A 24,385-nucleotide genomic window follows, 5' to 3' on the forward strand; every position below is an offset into this window, starting at 1 on the left:
TTGCCTTCAGTCTAGTTGTCTGCAATGGCTCCCTTGGCCTGTTATAGGCAGGGTTTGGTCTCCGTGATGTTAAAGGGCCAGTCTTAGGCCACCTTGGGCTTGAGTTGGGTCAGACCAGATAGACGCCCGGTCTCAGCCCACTGCTGGGGCTAGAGTCTTACTTACGTGTGTGGTTATCTTACCCTCTCCCCAGGACAAGTCACTTTGGAGTGGTGCTGGCCATTGTTGGGGATGAGACCTGCATCCACTTTAGAGGGACTCTGCTGAATGAGGACGGTTGGAGGGTGTAGTCTGCAGGAGAATGTGGGAGCAGGGTGCACCGTTAGCAAAGCTACGTGGAGAGTCTTTGGGCTGATTCCCACAGGTGTCCGTGTATCTAGGCTAGTGGGCCGAGGAGAGAGATGGCACCAGCCAGAGGGCACTTCTTAGAGAAGTGTCCCAAAGATGTCTGCCCCTCCTGTACATGCTCTGAGGCCAGGAAATAAGTCTACCTTACTGCATACCCCATATGCTATGCTTTTCAAACTGCTGCTCTTATGTTATATCTGTGTAGATGGGGTTGTTTCTTATGCTTTTTTTTTTTTTTTTAAGGGTTGGAACTCAGTTTCCCTGTCACCCTCAAGCTCCGTCAGAACCAAACCTGCTAACTGTTAGAGTTTCCGGTGTTAAGCCCTGCTGATTATAAAAACGTGTGAAGTTAAGCCCCTGTGATTTTCAAAGGCAGACATGATGGGGATTCATCTTCTCAGTGCAAGTCCCCCTTGTCTGGGGTCCCCGGCGTGGGTCTCTTCCTCTCCCTTCTCCATGCCTATGGTGTACCTCCCTATTGCGGTGAGCCTTGCAGCTTAGTTTGGTTCCCAGCCTGTCTCCAGGCCATCTTTCCAGTTTTGATGTGGCCTCCTCTCTATGATCAAGAATGGAGAGGGGTGCCTGGGGGGCTCAGTCAGTTGTGCATCCAACTTCAGCTCAGGTCATGATCTTGCAGTCCGTGAGTTCGAGCCCCACGTCAGGCTCTGTGCTGACAGCTCAGAGCCTGGAGCCTGCTTCCGATTCTGTGTCTCCCTCTCTCTCTGTCCTTCCCCTGCTCGCATTTGTCTCTCTCTCTCTCTCAAAAATAAACATAAAAAAATTAAAAAGAGTGGAGAGTCTGTTCAGCAAGTCTTGGGGTCATTTTCTAGGTGAGCTACACTGATGTGTGTGTTATTTAGGTGTACCAATGGGACCAGGTGAGCTCAGGATTCTCCTACTCCACCAGTCTTTCTGGAAGTCACAATATTTTCATTTTTTTTAATGTTTTTTTTTTTTTTTTTTGAGACAGAGACAGAGCATGAGAGGGGGAGGGGTAGAGAGTGAGAGGGAGACACAGAATCCGAAGCAGGCTCCAGGCCCTGAGCTGTCAGCACAGAGCCCGACGTGGGGCTCGAACTCATAAGCCGCAAGGTCATGGCCTGAGCCTGAAGTTGGACGCTTAACCGACTGGAAGTCACAATATTTTAAACTCTGATGCTCATTAAACCCCAGTCTTTGTTCTTAGTGACCCCCGGAAGTTTCAGGTATGCCAAGCTCCATCAGAATTAGCATCTTCTTGGCCTCATTAGCTTTCTGAGGCAGGCAAGTTAGACGTTGATGGTAACATGTCAAAGCGAGCCGGCAAAGTGGTCATATGATTTGTGTGGTCCAACTCCTTTTAATGGAAAGCTGACATGGGGCTTGATCCCACAAACCATGAGACCGTGACCTGAGCTGAAACCAAGAATCTGAGGCTTAACCAACCCAGTCACCCAAGTGTAATTAAAAACATGAAAGGTAAAAAAAAAAAAAAAAATGAAAGCTATATTGGACGAGACAAAAACTACACCACCTCTTTTACGCACAAAGGGTCAGGGCCTGCTACGTAATTTGCACGGTCACGTGCAAAATAAAAGCTTGGAGTGTCTTGTTTAGATATTAGTAATAAGTTGAAGACATTGAAGGCAGCATATTAAACTGAGTATAAAGCCCCTTTGAGCATGGAGATCGGCTCCTGGACAGACTGATGTCCATGTACCTGGTCCTGCACAGAGTCATTTTTCTCCCCAGTTACAATTCATCATTAACTGCTCATGTTCAATGTTTTTGCTTCTTGAAGAGGGTGCTTTCTTTACTGAGCTACTTAGCAATAGTTGCTTTGTCTGGATGGCTTCCCTCATTTTTCTCAGATTCTTTTCATGATGCACTAGGATGAAACACACCATTTCTCTTACCCCCCCACCCCCCGGCTTTTTCTAATATTTATTTTTGAGAGGGAGGTGGGAAGGGTAGAGAGAGAAGGAGACAGAGAATCCAAAGCAGGTTCCAGGCTCTGAGCTGTCGGCACAGAGCTCGACACAGGGCTTGAACTCACAAACCATGAGATCGTGACCTGAGCTGAAGTTGGACGCTCAACTGACTGAGCCACCCAGGCGCCCCCGCCCCCCATGACTCTTACCCTTGAAGAAACATTGATGTTCAGAATATTTTAACCCAGGCATGAGCCAATCAGAGTAATCTCTGGCCAGTGGTCCACTTGGGGGAAATGGCTTTATCTGAACCCGGCAGAAAAAAGGTTGTTGATATTCTCCAGACCAAAGCTTCATCAGGAAGATTTTAGATACTAAAGTTCATAATGTTTCCTGAAGCAGGCATAAATTAATAGTTATTGGATACTAAGTGTTAAGCTGAAGTTTATTGGACACGTTTACCTAAATCATAGATTTCGTTTTTCAGAGCAAGCCTGTCACCATATAGATCTTGCGGGTGAGAGAATTTAGTTAATGTGCTGTAATAATTTGTGAAATAATGAATTACCACACATTGTGGTTTAAAAACAATATGAATTATTATCTTATAGTTCTGGAGGTCAGAGTTTCAAAATGGATCTTAATAGGCAAAAGTCAGGGTGTTGGTAGAGCTCTGTTCTCTTTGGAACTCTGGGGGAGAATCGATTTCCTTGCTTTTTGCAGCTTCTAGAAGCCACTTGCGTTCATTGGCTTGTGGCCTCTTGCTTCATCTTCAAAGATGGCAGCACAGCTCCTTCAAGCCTTTCTCTGGGTAACGCTGCCACCTTCCTCGAACAGAGATCCCCATGTGATTAAATTGAGCCACCCACATATTCCAGAATAATTCTCCATCTTAACAGTCTTCATTTTAAAAATTTTTTTGTAACGTTTATTTATTTTTGAGACAGAGAGAGACAGAGCATGAATGGGGGAGGGTCAGAGAGAGAGGGAGGCACAGAATCCGAAACAGGCTCCAGGCTCTGAGCAGTCAGCACAGAGCCTGACGCGGGGCTTGAACTCACGGACCGCGAGATCACGACCTGAGCTGAAGTCAGACGCTTAACCGACTGAGCCACCCAGGCGCCCCAACAGTCTTCATTTTTAAAAATTTTTTTAATTTTTCAAAAATCTAATTATTTAAATTCAAGTTAGTTAACATATAATGTTGTATTGGTTTCAAGGGTAGAACCCAGCGGTCTATCCCTTCTGTATAACACCCAGTGCTCATCCCAACAAGTGCCCTCCTTAATACCCATCACCCATTTAGGCCATTCCCCATGCACCTTCCCTCCAGCAAGTCTAGGTTTATTCTCTATAGTTAAGTCTCTTATGGTTTGCTTCCCTTTTTTTTCCCCTTCCCCTATGTTCATCTAATTTGTTTCATAAGTTCCACATATGAGTGAAATCATATGATGTTTGTCTCTCTCTGACTGGCTCATTTTGCTTAGCATAATACCTTCTAGTTCTATCCACATTGTTGCAAATGGCAAGATTTCATTCTTTTTGACCACTGAGTAATATTTCATTGTATATATAGACCACATTTCTGGATTCTTAACCACATCTTCAAAGACCTTTTTTGTTTTTTAATTTAGTTTTATTTTTTTTAATGTTTATTTATTTTTGAAAGAGAGAGAGAGAGAGAGAGAGAGACAGAGTGCCAGCAGGGGAGGGGCAGAGAAAGAGGGAGACACAGAATCTGAAACAGGCTTCAGGCTCTGAGCTGTCAGCACAGAACCCGATGTGGGGCTCGAACCCACAAACTGTGAGATCATGACCTGAGCTGCAGTCAGATGCTTAACTGACTGAGCCACCCAGGTGCCTCAACTTTCTTTATTTTAAATAAAAAATTTATTTAGAGGGAGAGAGAGCATGAATAGGGCAGAGGGGCAGAAGGAGAGAGAGAGAGAGAGAGAGAGAGAGAGAGAGAATCTCAAGCAGGCTCCATGCTCAACATGGAGACCCATCAGGGCCACGATCCCATAGCCTTGGATCATGAGCTGAACTGAAGTCAAAAGTTGGATGCTTAATTGACTGAGCTATCCAGGCACCCCTCTTAAAGACATTTTTAAATTCTTTTCCATGTAAGGTAACATATCCACAGGCTTGGGGATTAGGACGGGGAATCTTTGAGGGGCCAATATTCTGCCTACCATATACACGTAAAGTTAAACAACTACCAGGCTATAAGACTTGTGTTTGAGTTGAGAGTATTTTGCTCCAAAGGCCATGTCTTTCACACAATCTTTTATGTTTCCTCACATTGAATACATCTGTCATCCATTCTGTTGTCAAAACCAGAAAGGCCAAGAAAAGTGGGGCAGAGGTAAAGTAGGACTAAATACTTTTCATGAGGTTTTGCTGTTTCCTATAGTTTCTTATCAGTGAGCTGTTCCAACAGAACAAAACCTGTTACAATTATTTTTACATTAGTCACTTGAGAGAGTCCCTTCTACTGAGTAGTGACGGGAACCTTGAAGGGCTTTTTCGCCACAGCCAGACAGTCACTCATTTGTGCCTTTTAAATATATGCCTCATTTAAAAAAATCTTGTTTGGGAAAAGAAAAAAAAATCCTTTTTTTCTAAGTGAAATTTGAAATAACTGTCTGGGTACTCTGTCTTTTCACCGTGTAAAAACATGCCAGTGTATCGTGTATAGGGTAACACCTGTTAGACACAAGATTTGATAAGAAGAGTGAACAGAATCCTAGGGCTTATAAGTCATGAAATTCACACAGTTTAATATAGAGCCCTTGTATTTTAGAAAGGTAGTTTTTCATGTAGCTAACACATCATCGGGACTGTATGCACTAGTTTTCCGTTTCTTTTGCTCATTAAGAGGAGCTGTTTCAGGAACAGAAACTGAGAGGGTTTTTTGTGGCTTTTTGACTAACAAGGTCAACGTTTGACCTTTACTGACTATGGAGGGTCTTAGTTTCAAACTAGTTCCTCAGACAGATCATCTAATCATGGCATCTATCAGTAACTGAACGTAGACAAATGGCTTTGCCCTTAACTCGAGGAGCTCATTTTAAAATAAAAGTAATAATGTCAGCCCTGTTATTTAGTGGCACCAGTTAAATGAGAACACGTGTGTAAATCTTTTCTCCGTGTTCCTAGATCATGGTAAAGGGTAATAAACTGTAGGTTTTTGTTATCATGCCATGATAATAATAGTAAAACTGATGTTGTTAATTGTGCCACCTATGTAGGAACTCCAGTATAGTGTGAAACCTATCAAAGTTTACTTTCTGTCCCCTTTGATGACAAAATTGTGAAAAAATACAAAAAGGGCCGGCTTGACAATTCATATTTACTCTGCCAATGGTATTACAAGCTGAGAGACCCCCAAGCTTACGCTGAGAACCAGAAGGGGCCGATTAAAAAAAAAAAAAACAAAAACAAACCAGAAACACCTCTTTGAGGGCATTGGAGCAAACGTCTTTTAAGGTATTGGAGAGTTTTCAGGGTTAACTGGAAGACCAGCAAAGATTCTGGATTTAAAAAAAAATTTTTTTAAGGGAAAATGAGCTCTTGAGAATAGGTTTTAATTGGAGATTAGGATTGCCCTCGCTTTTTTATGTGCGTCATATTTACTGCCCCTGAGAATCACCTCCTCCATCCTCACAGCAGTACTTCTGGTAATGCTCAAGCAGTAACAAATTTGACTGTTCTCATGACCGAGTTTTAAAGAAATTTTTGCAAAAAAAAAGAAAAGAAAAGAAATTTTTGCTAAGCACCCACCTTCTCTGAAGGCAAGCTGCTTTCTGACTCATGTGGTCCCCTTTCTTTTCAGGAGGCGGGTGTGTAAATGAGGAAGTTCTAAACTGAAAGGAGAGGTGGTTCTCTTGGCTTGGAAGCGATCTGAAGCCACTTGTTAGCTGTCTGCGATGTAGGGGCAAAATGCATGATAGCAATTGTGTGGAGAAAGCCTGTGTGCCGGTGGAATTGCTGAGAAACCCAAGTAAGGAGCTGGTCTGTATGCAGTGACTGTGGGAATTGGGGCGGTAAGATAAGAGCAGTAATGCGGGTCTGGTTTCTGCACAGGGAAGACAGTCTTTTGGAGAGAGTTTTCAAGGCCGAGAGATGGAATGCTAGAGGTTATAAATTGCAGGTTTACGATTGGTGTAAAAATATGCAGCTACTTGGGTACACTTGTGCCAACAAGTGAGGAGGGAGAACTGTTAGGGAAAGATGACAGAGAGTCGAGTCCGGTTCCATTGATGACAGAGGATAAACCTTGTAACAATGAATCTCACTGACATATACAGTCATATTTTATTAATAAATATCAGTTCACAAATAGTAAAAATTCAAACGTAAGAAAATGGAATTAAGGGGCGCCTGGGTGGCTTGGTCGGTTAGGCGTCCGACTTCGGCTCAGGTCGTGATCTCACGGTCCGTGAGTTCGAGCCCCGCGTCGGGCTCTGTGCTGACAGCTCAGAGCCTGGAGCCTGTTTCAGATTCTGTGTCTCCCTCTCTCTCTGCCCCTCCCCTGTTCATGCTCTGTCTCTCTCTGTCTCAAAAATAAATAAACGTTAAAAAAAAAATTTTTTTTATAAAAAAAAAGAAAATGGAATTAAAAATTAAATTATGAGGCTAAAACTTAGTAAATGTTAATAACAGTGAATTTCACAGAAAAGAACAATGCACATTTTAAAGTGTCATACAGATGCAGGGTATCTGCATTGTAAATAAGTAAATAATGGTAAATAAGGTAGAAAATAAGGGCGCCTCGGTGGCTCAGTCAGTTAAGTGTCTGACTCTTTACTTTGGCTCAGGGCATCATCTGAGGGTGGTGAGTTTGAGCCCCATGTAGGGCTCCATGCCCAGCAGGGAGCCTGTTTGGGATTCTTTCTCTCTCCCTCTACTCACTGTCTCTCTCTCTCTCTCTCTCTCTAAAAATAAATAAACAAACAAATAAATAAAATGAGGTAGAAATCTACAATGGAAGCTCATACATAGAAAAGATAGAAATAAAAAGCAAAGAAAAGGCAAACAGTATAGAGTTTTTTAGCAAGTAAAAATAGTAAACAGAAAGCAAAGGAAAAACAGTACAGCATTCAAATGGAATTATCTAAAATCGGAGGCACAGTAAGAAGAAAATAATGTATATACACACATATAATCTCATATATATTATATGAGATACGTTATATATTATATATATTATACATTATATATATATTATATATATTATACATTTATACAAAGCTTGAAACTGTAAAAAACCACTTGTATTCAAGGCTTTATGTGATGACTTAGTAAGTGGGGGAAAAAAAAAAAGTTTTGTACCAGCTGCAGAAAATCGAAGTGGCATAACTTAGGAGTGAAAAAAATTTCTTTTGTCTTTGATAAAAGTTGTCATCGACTTAGAGAAAAGGCAGTTCATATGAGGACAAGACGATGTCTAATCCTTGTTGAGTGACTTCATTTATTTCTTTATTCCTTTGGGATTTTTGCATATTTCCCTAAGAGCTGCTTTAAAGTATATGTTAGATAATTCCAACATCTTGTCATCACAGCATTGGCTTCCGTTGACTGTCTTTGGCCACGTTCGTTGAAATTTTCATGGCATCTGGACATTTTGAATGAACATTTTGTTACGAGACTTTTGATTTTGTTTAAATTTTGGGGTGTATTGATATTTTTGGTTTTAGCCGGCAATTACTCCGGCTTGGTTCAGCATTCTGTGGGCTCTAATTCCAATGTCGGCTCGGTGTTTGGATCCTTTGTAGTGGTATTCAGATCTTTCCTGGGTGTGCATCAACCATTGATCGTTCTGGGAAACATTAATGAAAAACTTTCTAGTGTGGATAGAATGTTACAGGAAACTATGCCTGTTTCACCAAGAAAGTCTTTAAAAGAAGTAGCTAAAAGTGTGTATGGTGGCCACGTGATGGACTCTGAAGAGGGTTCCAACAGGAAATTTGACAAGAGGGTTTAGGGGCACCTGGGTGGCTCAGTCAGTTAAGTGTCTGACTTTGGCTCAGGTCATGTTTTCATGGTTCACGAGTTCAGGCCCTGCATCGGGCTCTCTGCTGTCGGCACAGAGCCTGCTTCGGATCCTCTGTCCCCCTCTCTCTGTGCCCCTCCCCTGCTCATGGTGTCTCTCTCAAAAATAAACATTAAAAAAAAAAACATTTACAGCAGGTTTTAGATAACGTAGGGTCTTTTGAGATACAACACAAATATAGAAAAGTATACAAAACACATATACAGCTTAATGAATTATTCTAAGGTGAGCGTCCTTGTTAAATGCTATCTTTGTCTGGGGTGCATGGGTGGCTCAGTTGGTTGGGCAGCTGACTCTTGATTTTGGCTCAGATCATGATCTCACAATCCATGCTGGGTGTGGAGCCTGCTTGGGATTCTCTCTCTCCCTCTCCCTCTGCCCCATCTCTGCTCACACACTCTCTCTCTCCCTGCCTCTCTCTCTCTCTCAATAAAAAAAAAAAAAATACTATCTTTGTCAGATAAAGAAGCTTGCCACCCATCTCAGAAGCCCTCTAGGCAGTCTTTAGGAATAACACTAAATTGACTTTTATGAGAATCATTTTCTCACTTTAATTTTGACTTAAATAAAAAGACTTTTAAGTCCCTTTTAATGAAAAGATACCCCCGTGATTGCTTTTTAAAATGCGCTTTCCGTGTTTTTTTAAGTTTCAAGGTAATTTATCACGTAGAATTTACAACAGTCTCAAGTTTGTTGATTTCGTTCCTGTCATTTAATTAACATGATTCTCCCTCTCTTACATTTCTGTTAAATTGGTAGCTGGATCTGGAAATAGAATGAGATTTGTATTTAGTTTTGGGGGACAGGTGCAAAGCCACTTCATGGCTTGTGCACTAAGATCAGTTCTTCTGTGAGCAAGTAAACTCCAGAGACAAAATTGTACATTCATAAAACGACAGGCCAGTTGTCCCCTGTAGTGAAAAGGAATGAAGAGGAAGTAACATTTTGACGGTTAATGCTTCTAGCAGTCTGACGTCTGTTCTGCAGTTAACGTGGAAAAAAAAAAAAAAACCTAAAACAAAAACGTGTTTTTCATTATGTTTTTTCCAGATTACCTGCTTTCAAAAAAGCATTCTACTAAAGTTAAACCAAATAGAGCCTTTTCCTTCATCATCGCATGTTTCATACTTATATTGAGTGGAATAATTATATATGTTGTAGGTAAGTAATTTGTAATCTTTGTTCATCTAGAGAAGTCCACTTTCCAAAAGAAGAGAGGACTTATTGATGACTTCCCTGTTCTTTACAGTTCCTAAGTTTTTTTTTTTTTTCATTTCACCAGTTGAGTTAAATTCCAATAACCTTGTAAGTGGGGTCTAAGATTTTAATTGTGTAATATAGGGGTCACATTATTACAAACTTTAATAGAATGCTCAGAGTTTGCAGAAGGTAGAACCCCATTGCCAGTCATATTGTGCTTTAATTTATATTATTGCTAGGCCTTTTATCATGTAGTCTTACTATATATATGTATACATATACATTTCTATATATATTATATATGTATAAGTATTTACTTACATATTTATATATTTAATATATTTATATATAAATTTACTCTCAAATTACGTTTTTTTTTAAACAATTTTCTTAGGTTAAGGATATATCAAAAATGTTTGTAGCAACGTGGATGGAACTGGAGAGTGTGATGCTAAGTGAAATAAGCCATACAGAGAAAGACAGATACCATATGGTTTCACTCTTATGTGGATCCTGAGAAACTTAACAGGAACCCATGGGGGAGGGGAAGGAAAAAAAAAAAAAAAGAGGTTAGAGTGGGAGAGAGCCAAAGCATAAGAGACTCTTAAAAACTGAGAACAAACTGAGGGTTGATGGGGGGTGGGAGGGAGGGGCGGGTGGGTGATGGGTATTGAGGAGGGCACCTTTTGGGATGAGCACTGGGTGTTGTATGGAAACCAATTTGTCAATAAACTTCATATAAAAAAAAAATGAGCTATAGTTGACATATGACATTATGTAAGTTTCAGGCATACAATATAATTGAAGTTACATTTTCAATTAAAATTACTTCAAAGATCTTGTGTGTAGGTCCTGATGGAGGACGCATCCAAAGAGAGCTGTAGAAACTGATGTGTTTGATTCATGAAATTGCATTTGTGCTTGAATATTTGCCAAGAATCCAGTAATTTCCTTTAATGTTGACTTTTTTTGAGGGACAGAGACAGAGCGTGAGCAGGGGAGGGGCAGAGAGAGAGGGAGACACAGAACCTGAAGCAGGCTCCAGGCTCTGAGCTGTCAGCACGGAGCCTGACTTGGGGCTCGAATTTCTGAACCGTGAGATCATGGCCTGAGCTGAAGTCAGATGCTTAAACTGACTGACCTCCCTAGGCACCCACAGCAATTTTTAAACAGTGTATTAATAGGATCTAGGCTGAGATAATATTCAAAAAATAGAGGACCACAAAACCATGGTGGCTTAAAAAATAGAGACTTCTTTGACCTCTCAATAATTCTGTTGTGAGTGAATAAGACCATGGGGCTGCTATTTTCCATTATTCTCTTAAGATATCATTGGCTTCTGTAAGGTGCCACCATCAAGGCTGGGTTTCCTGAAAGAAAGGAATAGGGTACAATGAGGAGGGCTGCTCAGTCTTTTAAGGTCCAGGACAGAAAGTAGCATAAATCCCTTCCAAGTCAAGTTTCATTTGTGGAAACTTAGTAAGAAAGCCCCACGGAAATGAAACTCTGTCTCTGTCTTTGACCTGACAATTTATTAGGATTTGTCTCAGGGTGAGGTTTGGGCGTATTTATCCTACTGGGCATTGGCTGAGTTTTTGAATGTTTAGATCATCACATTTGGGAAGTTTACAGCCATTACTTTTTCCAGTAATCTCTCTGCCACTCTTTGTCTCCCTACTTCTTCTGAGACCCCTGTGATGCGTATGTGGGTTTGCTTCATGGCATCCAACAAGTGCCTTAAGCTCTGTTCATTTTCTTCATTCTTTTTTTTCTGTCCGCTCCTCCTACTTGATAATTTCAGTTGTCCTACTGGTAACTTCCCTGAATCTTTCTTCTGCTGCTCAAATCTGATATTAAGTCCTTCTACTGAAATTTTTCCGTTTTAGTAAGAGAAATGTCTGTCCTGCTACCTCCATTTTGAGAGAGGGAACAGGGGACGGGGCTGCCTTCTACCTTAGGCCCAAACTGCCGCTGCACTAGTCAGAAGGTATTCCATGCATGAGAAGAAAACACGTTTTCCTACCATTTTGAAGATGGCCTTTATTGATTGGGTGTTGGCTTGATTTGTGTAGACTTTTATAAACCTTTGTTTTCCACAGGTCTTACCAGTTTCAGTCAGCTAATTTCTTGGGCTTTTTTTTGGTTTGTTTTTATTTTTTAAGTTGTTCTTGTGGAGGAACGAGAACTTGGGGTTTCCCAGTTCACCATCGTACTGCCCTCTACTCCTGGGGACGGGGAGATACTTTTGAGGGAAGTATGCAAGCGCATGCTGCCTTCCACTGTTTTCTCCTTCTGACTGCAAAGAATATTTGAGAATTACTGTGATAGAAGAGCAGTCCGCCAAAGAAAGTTATTCATTCATTTTCTCAGTGAAAGGTCTACTGTTGAATCATAGCCTTGTCAAACTTACATGCCCCAGGAGACAGTGATGGTTCACAGGAGGTCAGACTCCCTGATAAGCCCTGGCGTTAGCAGAACAATACGGAAAACTATGCCCTTGAGTAACATAAAACAAAATCCATGATGCAATTCACACGCAGGTAATAATTGGTTAAAGTACTACGTTCACATCCGCCTCTATTTTTATGTCTTTTCTCATCCTCATCACACCTAATTACCTACTTCTTAGTCCTTCATAGGTCGATCAGAGTACAGAGTTTAAAAGCACAAATCTGAGTACAGATTCTGGATTTAGATGGCTTGGGTTTGAATTCTAGCTCTCTCGTCTGTGCAGCTTTGTAAACTTGGACAGCTCTAACACCCTCTCGGTGCTTCAGTTTGCTTACTGTTGTTGAAATAATGAAGTAAATTTGTGTATGATTGAACTTGGACAATGTCTGGGGCACAGCTGGTAGACGATGACTACTGCTACTTGTTAGAAAACTCAAATTCTTTTCAGTTAAAACACAGTAGCGGACTCTGTGCGTTGGTAAAAAATTTAAAATTTCGTAGAATCATGTGAATCCACCATGTAGTGAAATGTGATGAAAATCAGAAATGGTTGAATAATTGTCCCAAAGTCATGTATTTCATCTATGGCATAGGCAGGACGCTGACCTAATTATTTTGGCTCCATTAGAATTGACTTCCTTTTGGGGCGCCTGGGTGGCACAGTCGGTTAAGCGACCGACTTCAGCTCAGGTCACGATCTCGCGGTCCGTGAGTTCGAGCCCCACGTCGGGCTCTGGGCTGACGGCTCAGAGCCTGGAACCTGCTTCCGATTCTATGTCTCCCTCTCTCTCTGCCCCTCCCCCGTTCATGCTCTGTCTCTCTCTGTCCCAAAAATAAATAAACGTTGAAAAAAAAATTTTTTTTTAAAAAGAATTGACTTCCTTTTAAAGCAGGTACACGTTCAGACACATTTATAAAGTGCTTCCATTTTTCAGGAATAATATATTAATATTGATTGCACCCTTGAGTTCTCATAGCATTTGCTATCTGATGGTTATAATTATTAATTTATATGTGCATTTTTTACGTTTGCGGTGAGCAACTTGAGGGAAAAATACCATTTTTTTCCTATATCGTTAGTCCCTAGCTTAGTACAGAATAAGTGTTCCATAGATGATCACTGATTGTATAAATTTCTAATATTTTTATCCTTTTGAATATAATTTTAAATATGAGGCTTCATTTCCAGTTTTCCAACTTCTCTAATCATACTATCCATACTATAATTTTGGATAGGGATTTTTCCTTCTAAAAGTTAGAAAAGTGGTGTAGTCTAGTGATAAGGCACATCCACATTTTCACCACCAAACTATCTGAGTTCAAATCCCAAATCTGCACGTGTGAGCTGTGGAACTTTTAGAAAATTAAACGTCTATTCTTAATTTCTTCATCTGTGAAATAGGCATGATCAATCAAACCACCTCATAAGGCTGTTATGAGCATTAATAAGCTAATATAAATAAAGTATATAAACCAGTAAATAAAGTATATAAAGATTTTTTTTTTTAAATCATTTTCTGCTCTGGTTTTCTTCTGCATGTTCTGTATAGCCACTATGGCTGATAGGTGAGGGACTAATTTTTCAATCCTATGTGGACTACTGCACTTTTATTTGTTTTTAAATTTCTCATATTATTTTGACAGAAAACTAATTTTGAGCCCTGTGATCCAAACCACTCAGCATGGTTGACGGGTAAAATAACTTAATACTGCCCTACCTTGGACTGTGAATTTTGCTATTATTCAGTCATACCAGACGTTTTGAAATCTGTGACTGCCCTCTGGTGTCAGTAAGAGATTATACAGACTCTGTTAGCTGAAAAAAAGTCTGCTTTTATTAATTTATTTTTAATTTTTATTTTAATCCCAGTATAGTTAAGATACAGTGTTATATTAATTTCAGGTGTACAATAGAGTGATTCAACATTTCTGTAATTACTCAGTACTTGTCAAACTAAATATACTCTTAAAAAATTTATTTTGGGGGGCGCCTGGGTGGCTCAGGCGGTTAAGCGTCCGACTTCGGCTCAGGTCACGATCTCGCGGTCCGCGAGTTCGAGCCCCGCGTCCGGCTCTGGGCTGATGGCTCAGAGCCTGGAGCCTGCTTCCGATTCTGTGTCTCCATCTCTCTCTGCCCCTCCCCCGTTCATGCTGTGTCTCCTTCTGTCTCAAAAATAAATAAACGTTAAAAAAAAATTAAAAAAAAATTTTTTTTTAATGTTCAGACAGAGCATGAGCAGGGGAGAGGCAGAGAGAGAGGGAGACACAGAATCTGAAGCAGGCTCCAGGCTGTGAGCTGTCAGCACAGAGCCAGATGTGGGCCTCGAACTCATGCACGGTGAGATCATGACCTGAGCCAAGGTGGGCCGCTCAACCGACTGAGCCACCCAGGCCCTCCAAGATAAATACACTCTTAATCCCTTTCACTTATTCCACCCATGTCCTCACTCACCTCCCTTCTGGTAACCGTCTGTTCCCTATAGTTAAGCGTCTATTTTTTGGGAGCACATGGGTGGCTCAGTCAGTTAAGTGTCTGACTCTTGATTTTGGTTCAGGTCATGAGCTCACGGTTCGTGAGATCGAGCCCCATGTCCACAGAGCCTGCTTGGGATTCTCTCTCTCCCTCTCTCTGCCCCTCCCTGCACATACACGTGTAAACACACTCTCCCTCAGAATAAATAAATGAGCATTAAAAAATGAATCTGCTTTTTGTTCGTCTCTTTACTTTTCTTTTGTTCCTTTGGTTTTGTTTCTTAAATTCCACATGAGTGAAATCATATGGTATTTTTCTTTCTTTGCTTTTAAATATCTGGGTTGCAAAAGGCCACTAATAGACAAGACACGTGGAATTTACCTTTAAGTCTAAAATGGAAAGGTAATGGAGTAAGTAATTGTAAATTTAGTGTATTGAAATATAATCAGGATTAAATAATTTGATGCATTAAATAACTGGATACACCTAATAAAAAATAAAATCTTCAAAAACTGTTTGCTGCTATTTTGTTATCATAAACAGTATCACTATCACCATTACCATCTTTAATGGAAATGCTATAAGCTTACAGATAAAGAAAAGATAGAACAAGTAATAATCCACCGTGGTCATCCTCGGTTTAAAGATTTCTCAGTGTGACATTTGCTCAGGATTACCTCCGGACAGAAACCCCGAGTAGAGTGATTGCTTATCACTTGCTCTGCCTAAACTTGAACTTTGCAAAATAAAGACGAAGAAGGGAGACTCGTTTGAAATTGGTCAACATACGCAGCAGTCTCTTGTCTAGTTTGAAAGTTGGGGACAAAGATTTGATTTTACATTGGACTCTCCCATGTTCCAGGTGATCCGTGTTTCTTTTTTAATATTTTTATGATTCCACAGAGAATGATCTGTTCTTGTCATTCTGTTACCAAAAAGAAAATCTCTTATACATTGATGAAGCAAAAATAAAGCTACAGAGATTTAAATTAACATTACTTAAGAAAGAAGCTATGAGGTTACTTAGAGAAAATGGTTATAGAAATAAAAGCCTCACCTACTAGCAAATCAGTAAAGGCCACCTGGAGAGACTTTTCTTCTTTTTAATCTCACTTTTAGAGAGCATCTCTCCTGGTTATATGGGAAGTGTGTCAGAAAAGCTTACCCCATGGAGTACTATCAGCTTCAAAATAGAGAAAGCTTCACAAAACTTCCTTAGTTGAAGGAAGTTCCTTAGTTCCTTTCATCATCATGGGACTCTTTACACATCTATCCGACCATTTCATTTCCAGAAACTTTATTCACAAAAGGTATCTATGCCCTGTCCCTCGTTTTATTTAGGAAGGTGTCTAGAGCTCTTGAACTATCTGTTCTCTAAGGCTGGTAAAATGTTATTGATGTGCCTAGTATTTTAAGAAAGGTAGCATTGTTGAAATCTAAGTAGGCAGGTCTATATCCGGATTTTAAGACATTAGTAATTCTTTATTCAATTCATCCACTAAGGCATTAGTTTGAATCTCAGCTTTGACATTTGCTGTGTAATATATGCAATGCCTTGCAGAATCATATTCCTTGTTTGAAAAATAAGGATGATATATGTAGCATATCACACGACTATGGAAAAGTGTATTAGAAAGCACTTGATAATGTACATATAGGAAAATATAAAAGTAAGTTGTTTTTATTTTTAGTAACTAGAAGAAAACCCCATCAAATACTGCCAGAGTGCCTTGAAGCTGCATGCCCAGAAAACTGGATTGGTTTCCAAAGAAAGTGTTTCTATTTTTCTGATGACATCAAAAATTGGACATTCAGCCAGAGGTTTTGTGTCTCACACGGCGCTGATCTTGTTCAGATTGAAACCGTCCAGGAACTGGTAAGAAAATAGTTCTGTCTAGAATAAAATAATGTGCCCCATCAATACACTACGTAATTCTATGTGAGAATGTCTAAGGTACAGGTTTAGACACTTGCCTAGACATTGATATTTTTAACATAAGGAGAGAAAACCAGCAGGTGCTACATTCTGCAGCGGATCATCTACAGTTACCTTAACATTCATAGCAGGAAAGTGGCCAGAGAGCAAGACAGTGCTTTCTTTGACTAATGAGCAAGAACTGTGCAAACAGAATTGGAGAATTAAACAGGGAAACATAATTTTAAATCTGCATGAAGTTAACATTGCTTCAAAATAAATCAGGCAGGAGTGATGTCAGAGAAGATGGCAGAATAGGAAGCTTTGAAATCTGTACCTACACCTAAACAGCTATTGGACTGGCAGAAACTCTCAACAAATCTGGAGCTCTGGAGTCTTGCAGCATCCAAGGGATAACTTAATGAAGAGGTTAGTAAATTTCAGTTAATCTCCATGAATTTCAGCCTTCCCACTCAGTGGTTACCATTCCCCACACACCATCATGTCCTGCAGCCATGGGGACTCCTGGCCACATTCCTGGTAAAGCTTGCTGGAGCCAGGATGGTGAATAAGAACATTGTGCTTCAAATATTGTGGTTATGTGGTGGTATTTGTCATCGCTGCTTTTCTTTGCTGAGGGACAGACACAGAGGTGGGCTGCCATTTTTTCTTCAACTCCTACCAAATGGAGTGATCTTCAGAGCATTTAAAGACACAGTACTTGTTTTCTCCCCCCTTTTGGGAGCTAGACATTTAGCTAGACATTGCCAGCTAGACATTGGCAGTTAACTGGCTGACCGTAAAAATAACAGAATAGAAATTTCAGTGACCACACACAGTACGTAATGCACATTTTGCAAAAATTGTTTGGAAAAGTCACAACCAGATGGCTCTGAATCTCAGTAATCGAAATTCAACAATCACTGAAGAAAAGAAGTATATTCCCAGAATTAACACAATAAAGTATTCATAATGTCCAGTTTTGAACAAAGAAATCACAAAACATATAAAGGAATAGGAAAGCATAGCTTATTCGCAGGAAGAAATATCTGATAGAAACCATCCATGAGGGAGTCCAGACATTGGAAATATTAGTCAAAGATGTTAAATCTATTGTATTAAATATGTTCAATGAGCTAAGGGAAACCATACACCAAAAAAGTAAAAGAAATCAGGAAAAATGATATGTAAATAAAATGAGAATATCAATAAAGTGGTAGAAATTATTGAAAGGAACCAAATAGAAATTCTGGACCTGAGAAGTATAATAATTGAAATGAAAAACTCACTAGAGGAGTCAAAAGAATATTTGAACAGGAAGAAGAAAGAGTCAGCAAACTTGAAGATAAGAAAGTTGAAAGTATCCTGTCTAATAATAGAAAGAAAATTTAAAAATAAAAACAAATAAACATCCTGAAGGAACTGTAGTATACCGCCAAGCAAACCAATGTACACATTGTGGGAATCCTAGAAGGAAAAGAAAAAAAAAGGTAGAAAAAATATGTAAAGAAATAATGGACAGAAACTTCCCAAAGTTGAGGAAAAAGATGAATATACATGTCCAAGAATCTCAACAAACTCCAAGCAGGATAAATTCAAAGAAAACTACATGAAGACTAAAATTAGAGTCAAGTTGTCAAAGCTGAAAGAGAGAAGTTTGAAAGCAGCAAGCGAAGGGACTAGTCATGTACCTAGGATCCTCAATGAGATTAGCAGATGATTTATCCTGAGATACCATAGAATCCAGAAAACAGTGCAATGACATATTTTAAATTCTAAAAAAACCCTGCCAGTCTAGAATTCTGAATCTGTCCAAACTATCTTTAATAATGGGGAAAAATTTAAGATACTTCTAAAAGAACAGCAGCTAAGTGAGTTTCTTATCAGTAGACCCATCCTATAAACAATGATAAAGGCTGAAATTAAAGTGCATTAGATAGTAACTCAGAGCCAAAGGAATAAACAAGACTCATAAAAGTAACCACATAGATCAATATAAAAGCCAGAATTACTATACTTTTGGTTTAGTTTGTAACTTCTCTCCTTTCATATATGATTTAGCAGGTGAATTCATAATACAATAATTATAAATCTATGTTAATGGGTATATAGCATATACATATATAGTCTATGACAGTATTATGAAGAGAGGGATGGAGATGTAAAGGGCAAAATGTTCATTTGCCATTATAACCAAGTTCATATTGTAAACTATGTTGTTATAAGTTTAAAATGTTAGTGGCAATCCCCAAGGTAACCACTAATAAAATTACTAAAATATATACAGTAAAAGAAGGAGGGAATAAAAATGGTACTTAGAAAAACTCAATTAAATAAAAATCACAATAGTAGAGGAATTAGAGAATAAAAAACATATAAGACATATAAAAAATAAATAAATGGTAGAACTAAGTCTTTTAATGGTAATCACATTAAATGTAAATGGTTGAAACTATCTGATTAAAAAGCAGAGACTGGCAGTTGGCTAAAAACAAAACAAGATCCATCTACATGCTATTAGAGACTCACCATAGATATAAGGACCCAAAGAAGTTTAAAATAAAAGGCTGGAAAAAGATATGACATGCAAACAGTAACCAAAATAGAGCTGTGTGACTATATTTTTGTTGGACAAAACAGATAAAAGCAAAAAAGTTTACAAGAAACAAGGAATATTATATCTTGATAAAAATTTTGTTACAGCAAGAAGATATAACCATTATGAACATATAGTACCCACAGCACCAAAATATATGAAGGAACAATTGATAGAATTGAAATGAGAAATAGATAGTTCTATAATAATATTTGAAGACTTCATGATTCCACTTTCAATAATGGATAGAACAACCAGACAAAGGAACAATGAGGGCATACAAGTCTTAAACAGTACTGCAAACCAATTCGACCTAAAAGACCTGCAGAGAACGCCTCCCAACAATAGCAGAGTATGTATGCTTCTCATGTGTGTGTGGAACATTTTTCTGGATAGTTCATGTGATAGGCCACAAAACAAGTTAGTAAGTTTGAAAAGATTGAAATCATGCAAAGTTCCTTTTGTAAACACAATGGAATGAAACTAGAAATCAACAACAGAAGGAAAATTGGAAAATTCACAAATACATAGAAATTAAACAGCCCACTGTTAAACATTCAGTGAGCAAAAAAGAAATCACAGGGGAAATTAGAATTGAAACAAATGAAATGAAAACATGCAAAACATAAGTGTTTTGTAACATACCAAAACCTATGGCATGCAGCAGAAGCAATAGTGAGTGGGAAATTTATAACTGTAAATGCATACCTTAAAGAAAAAAAAAATACTTGAAGTCAGTATCCCAACTGTACACGTCAAGGAACTAAAAATGGAGAAGTAAAAATAAATGTCATCTTCAAAGAGTAAAGATTTCCCCGAGAAGTCCACTAATCATAAAGGAAAATTATACATTGAATTATATAGAAATTAATACTTGTAATCATAAAAAGACACTCTACCTATTGACAAAGATATGTAACGTGGAAAACTACAATGCTGGTATGAATACGATTTGTTACAATTACAGAATCAGAAAATAATTAGGTGTCATTTGGTGAAATTGACAATAACCGTTACTGTGGCCTAATCATTCATTCCAGGACAGGAGGACAGGTGCCACGAATGTCATGAAAGCATTCATAATAGCTTCAAACTTGAAATAATAGTAGTGGAAACCAATAATAGAATAGATAAATTATGGAGTGGTAAGACAAAGTGGCACTATGCTGAATTAAAAGCAAACAAGTTATCAGCAATTTCTCTCAGTTTTAATATTCGTTTGTGCTACTGTAGCATATCTATTCTGTATGTATTATTAAACAATACAAAATTAAAAAGAAAATTGTGAGAGCAGTTGAGAAGATAGCATAAAAGCAACATTTCTTCTGGGAGAGGCTAGATAATGTTGGGTTAATGCATATCATCTTTGTTTTCTGAAAGGGTTTCCTGTTGCGGTATAAAGGCCCCTCTGACCACTGGATTGGGCTCAGCAGAGAAGAAGGCCAACCATGGAAATGGATAAACGGCACTGAATGGACCAGCTGGTGAGTTCTGAAAAATATGGTGGCAATATTTGTACCATACTGTGCACATATCTAGTGTTTAAAGGAGCAAATACTTTGAATTCACTTTGCAGGAAACCAAACACAGAAACCAGTGTGTTCTCTAAAAATTTTTATTTTGCGATTAGTCATAAAGGAACAGAGTGAAAAATTGTAGACTGCAAAGGTTTTGCAACATCCTCAAACCACTACAAAATCTATCATAGGTGGCACAGTAGAATGGTGGTGAACTTGACTCCAGCCTCAGCTATGTCATTTACCAGCTCTTTCACTTTGAGCAAACTACACACTATCTTTAAGTCTGTTGCTTACTCCACAACGAAATTAGTCGTACTTGCCCAATTGATTTCACAGGGTTGATATAAGAATCAGAGATTTTGATATTTACGGTGGCACCATTTAACTTTAAATGTCATATAAATGCAAGGTAAATTACTATTTTCGTTGATCACTGCATCAGTCTTCAACCATTTACACAGGGATTATGAGGGATGGTAATAATGTCTATTATTTATAAGATCATCATTACAATGTTTAGGACAGGTGCAGTTAGCATTGTCACATTTCATCTCAACTGCATATCTGTTGGATCTTTATATCACTAGAAGAATTTTGGATAATGTCGGAAGACTTGGATTCAGAGAGCCTCACTAAATGTTTTCTTATCTGAAGATATGAGGAGGTTTTGAAAAGTTGCTTTATGATGATAAAATAGTCAGCATTGGAAATGTCACTTTATTTAGTGGAAAGAGCACTGGACCAGACGTTGGTAATTTTGAAAACTGGTTCTTACCTATTAGCTTTTTTTTTTTCAATATATGAAATTTATTGTCAAATTGGTTTCCATACAACACCCAGTGCTCATCCCAAAAGGTGCCCTCCTCAATACCCATCACCCACCCTCCCCTCCCTCCCACCCCCCATCAACCCTCAGTTTGTTCTCAGTTTTTAAGAGTCTCTCCTATTAGCTTTTTGATCTCGGACAGACACTAAGTTTTAGGAATTAGAGCTTATATTTATACACTGTTGTATCTGCAGTGCCTAGCCCATTGTGGATGCTTGATGAATATTTAGGATTGACCTTTACTTCTCCCTTTATAATAGTGAAACGGTAATGTTTACTTCATCTAATTCTCTAGTGTTTAAGGAGCAAATATAGTGCTAACTGTTCAGTCATTGAAAATGGTTCATCACCATAGAAATGAAAAATATATTTATTAAGGGCTAGCGTGTCTTAACAAAAGGCAAATCATGTCACCCTGAGCAATTTCAAACAGTACAGGGGAAAAACTTCTAGTCTAAATGCTGACCCAGATGTCTGAGCCAGGCTGCTTAAATGCTGAGTAGACAAGCATTCTCTCTCCTCTTTCCCAAAGGGAAGAAGTGGGAATAGCGTGGACCCTGTGTTTTCACTGATTTAGTTATGAATCCTCGTTTCATTTGTTATAGAATCCTGGGAAATTCTGTGAATTTTGCTTGTTGGCTTGTTGTGTGTGTGTGTGTGTGTGTGCGTGTGTGTTTTTTTTCCGGCCTGTAAAAAGAGATGATCGGTATCTCTCAGGGCAATCTTTAATATCGAAGAGAGAATACGGGGCGATGCACCTTATATTTTGGAGGCTGAATTGATGTTAGTTTCCTGATTTCCTCATCTGTGTTCCCTGTGCTTTTGAAGAACTATCCGGCGGCCAACTGAGCGACTCTGCTTTTTCATTGCAGTTTTCCTATCAGAGGAGGAGGAGAGTGTGCCTATTTGAATGACAACGGTGCCAGTAGTGCTAGGCACTACACGGAGAGAAAGTGGATCTGTGCCAAAGAGGACACATACACCAAGATCAGGAGGCAAAATGCAACGTAACTCTTCCCTTGTGAATTGCACTCCTTCCCGAATGTGTCTTAGCTCTGACAGTGTGGAGCCTGCTGCGGATTCTCTCTCTTGCTCCCCATCAAAAAGAAACATTATAAAAAATGAGCACCCGGAGAGACTGCCACATATAATTGCTTTGTATCCAGGTGCTGTTGTGTTACTCAACTTTGTAACTTTTCTCCGAAAACCCCAAGCAACCCAAAAAGCTTTCCTTCTAGAATCCTCATTGAGAGAATAAAAGCGGTTTCTTTTGTATATAACTTCTTGGCCTGATTGCACTTTCAGAACATTCCCTAGTGTTGGCAACATAGGGTGACATTCTTTACGTGCCTTCTCACTTACGTAAAATACGAGACTGAATGAAAAGGGAAACATCTTTTGAAAAGTCCTTGCGTACTTTACAAGTTTTAATTCTTCTTGATTGGAAGATACTCCTTAAACATCAAAAATCTCAGCATTTTTTTTCTCTTCAACCTCATTAAAATGTTAACCTTTTTTTCATTTTTATTGAGTTTTAATTTTAATTCCAGTAGAGTTAACACACAGTGTTATATTAGTTTCAGGTGTATAATACAGTGATTCAACGATTGTGTACATTACTCAGGGTTCTTCATGGTAAGTATACTTCCTAAAGGAGGACACTTGTGAGGAGCACTGGGTGTTGTATGTAATTTAGTGATGAATTACTAAGTTCTGCTCCTGAAAATATTATTACACTATATGATAACTGACTAGAATTTAAATAAAAATGTGAAACAAACAAAAAAGAGATTAAAAAGTGATAAATGTACTCTTAATCCCTTTCACTTATTTCACCCATGCCCCCACCTATCTCCCCTGTGCTAACCATCGGTTTGCTCTCTATAGTTAAGAGTCTGTCTCTCTTTTATCCTTTGATCATTTGTTTCATTTCTTACATTCCACATATGAGTGAAACCTATGGTATTTTCTTTCTCTGACTTCTTTTGCTTACATTATACTGTAGCCCCATCTCTGTTATTATACATGGCAAGATTTCACTCTTTTTTATGGCTGAATTGTTTTTTGAGTTTGATAACTTCATTATAGATTTTGAATACTAACCCTGTATCAGATATATTGCTTGCAAATATCTTATCCCATTCCATAGATTGCCTTTTAGTTTTGTTGATTGTTCCTTTGCTGTGGAGAAAATTTTTATCTTGACAAAATCCCAGTAGTTCATTTTTGCTGTTTACCTTGCCTCTAGAGACATGCCAAGTATTCATTGATAGATAAGTGGTTAAAGAAGAAGTGGTCTGTGTGTGTGTGTGTGTGTGTGTGTATAATGGAATATTACTTTATTTTTCTGATTCAGCACATTGAATATATCCCACCACTCCTTTCTGGCATGCCAAGTTTCTGTGGATAGGTCTGCTGCAAACCTGATCTGTCTTCCCTTGTAGGTTAGGAACTTTTTTTCCCTTGCTGCTTTCATGATTCTCTCCTTGCCTGAGTATTTTGTGAATTTTACCATGATATGCCTTGTTGATGCTTGGTTTTTGTTGAATCTAATGGGAGTCCTCTGTGCTTCCTGGATTTTGATGTCTGTGTCTTTCCCCAGGTTAGGAAAGCTTTCCACTATGATTTGCTCACATAACCCTTCTACCTTTATTTCTCTCTCTTCCTCTTCTGGGACCCCTATGATTCTGATGTTGTTCCTTTCTAATGAGTCACTGTTTTCTCTAATTCTTAAGTTATGCTCTTTTGCCTTACTCTCCCTCTTTTTTTCTGCTTCATTATTCTCTATAAGTTTGTCCTCTATATCACTGATATTCTGTTCTGCCTCATCCATTCTTGCCACCACAGCATCCATTCGAGATTGCAGCTCAGTTATAGCAGTTTTTATTTCATCCTGACTAGTTTTTACTTCTTTTATCTCTGCAGAAAGGGATTCTAATCTATTTCCAACTCCAGCTAGTATTGTTATTATCTTGATTCTAAATTCTGGTTCAGACATCTTGCTTGTATCTCTGTTGGTTAAGTCCCTGGCTGTCGTGTATTCCTGCTCTTTTTTTGGGGTGAATTCCTTTGTTTCATCATTTTTTTAAAT

The 24,385-nt window shown here is 38.8% G+C and overlaps 1 protein-coding gene across 2 annotated transcripts; it reads left to right on the forward strand.

Annotated features, from left to right (window-relative positions):
• Window positions 1–6,107: 6,107 nt before the first annotated feature.
• CLEC2D (C-type lectin domain family 2 member D) lies at window positions 6,108–22,574 on the forward strand. Of its 2 annotated transcripts, XM_047065684.1 has the most exons (5): window positions 6,108–6,261; window positions 9,364–9,474; window positions 16,129–16,313; window positions 20,329–20,432; window positions 22,167–22,574. In XM_047065684.1, the coding sequence occupies exons 1-5, from the start codon at window positions 6,201–6,203 to the stop codon at window positions 22,303–22,305; spliced, it is 600 nt and encodes a 199-aa protein (XP_046921640.1). In that variant the 5' UTR covers window positions 6,108–6,200; the 3' UTR covers window positions 22,306–22,574. The 2 variants fall into 2 exon arrangements, with proteins under 2 accessions (XP_046921640.1, XP_046921641.1); XM_047065685.1 differs by lacking the exon at window positions 9,364–9,474 and having other exon boundaries at window positions 6,181–6,261.
• Window positions 22,575–24,385: the final 1,811 nt, after the last annotated feature.

Source organism: Lynx rufus, unplaced genomic scaffold (assembly GCF_022079265.1).
Source record: "Lynx rufus isolate CCGP_SWC_20201006 ecotype Redwood Valley unplaced genomic scaffold, mLynRuf1.p SCAF_7, whole genome shotgun sequence".
In the NCBI taxonomy this organism is placed as follows: Eukaryota; Metazoa; Chordata; class Mammalia; order Carnivora; family Felidae; genus Lynx; species Lynx rufus.

Excerpts from the sequence above, each read along its gene's own strand:
- CLEC2D (XM_047065684.1), top strand. The coding sequence starts at position 6,201 with ATGCATGATAGCAATTGTGTGGAGAAAGCCTGTGTGCCGGTGGAATTG. Across the intron at positions 9,475-16,128 it reads AATAATTATATATGTTGTAG|TAACTAGAAGAAAACCCCAT; the intron begins GTAAGTAATTTG and ends TTTTATTTTTAG. Across the intron at positions 20,433-22,166 it reads GGCACTGAATGGACCAGCTG|TTTTCCTATCAGAGGAGGAG; the intron begins GTGAGTTCTGAA and ends TTTTCATTGCAG.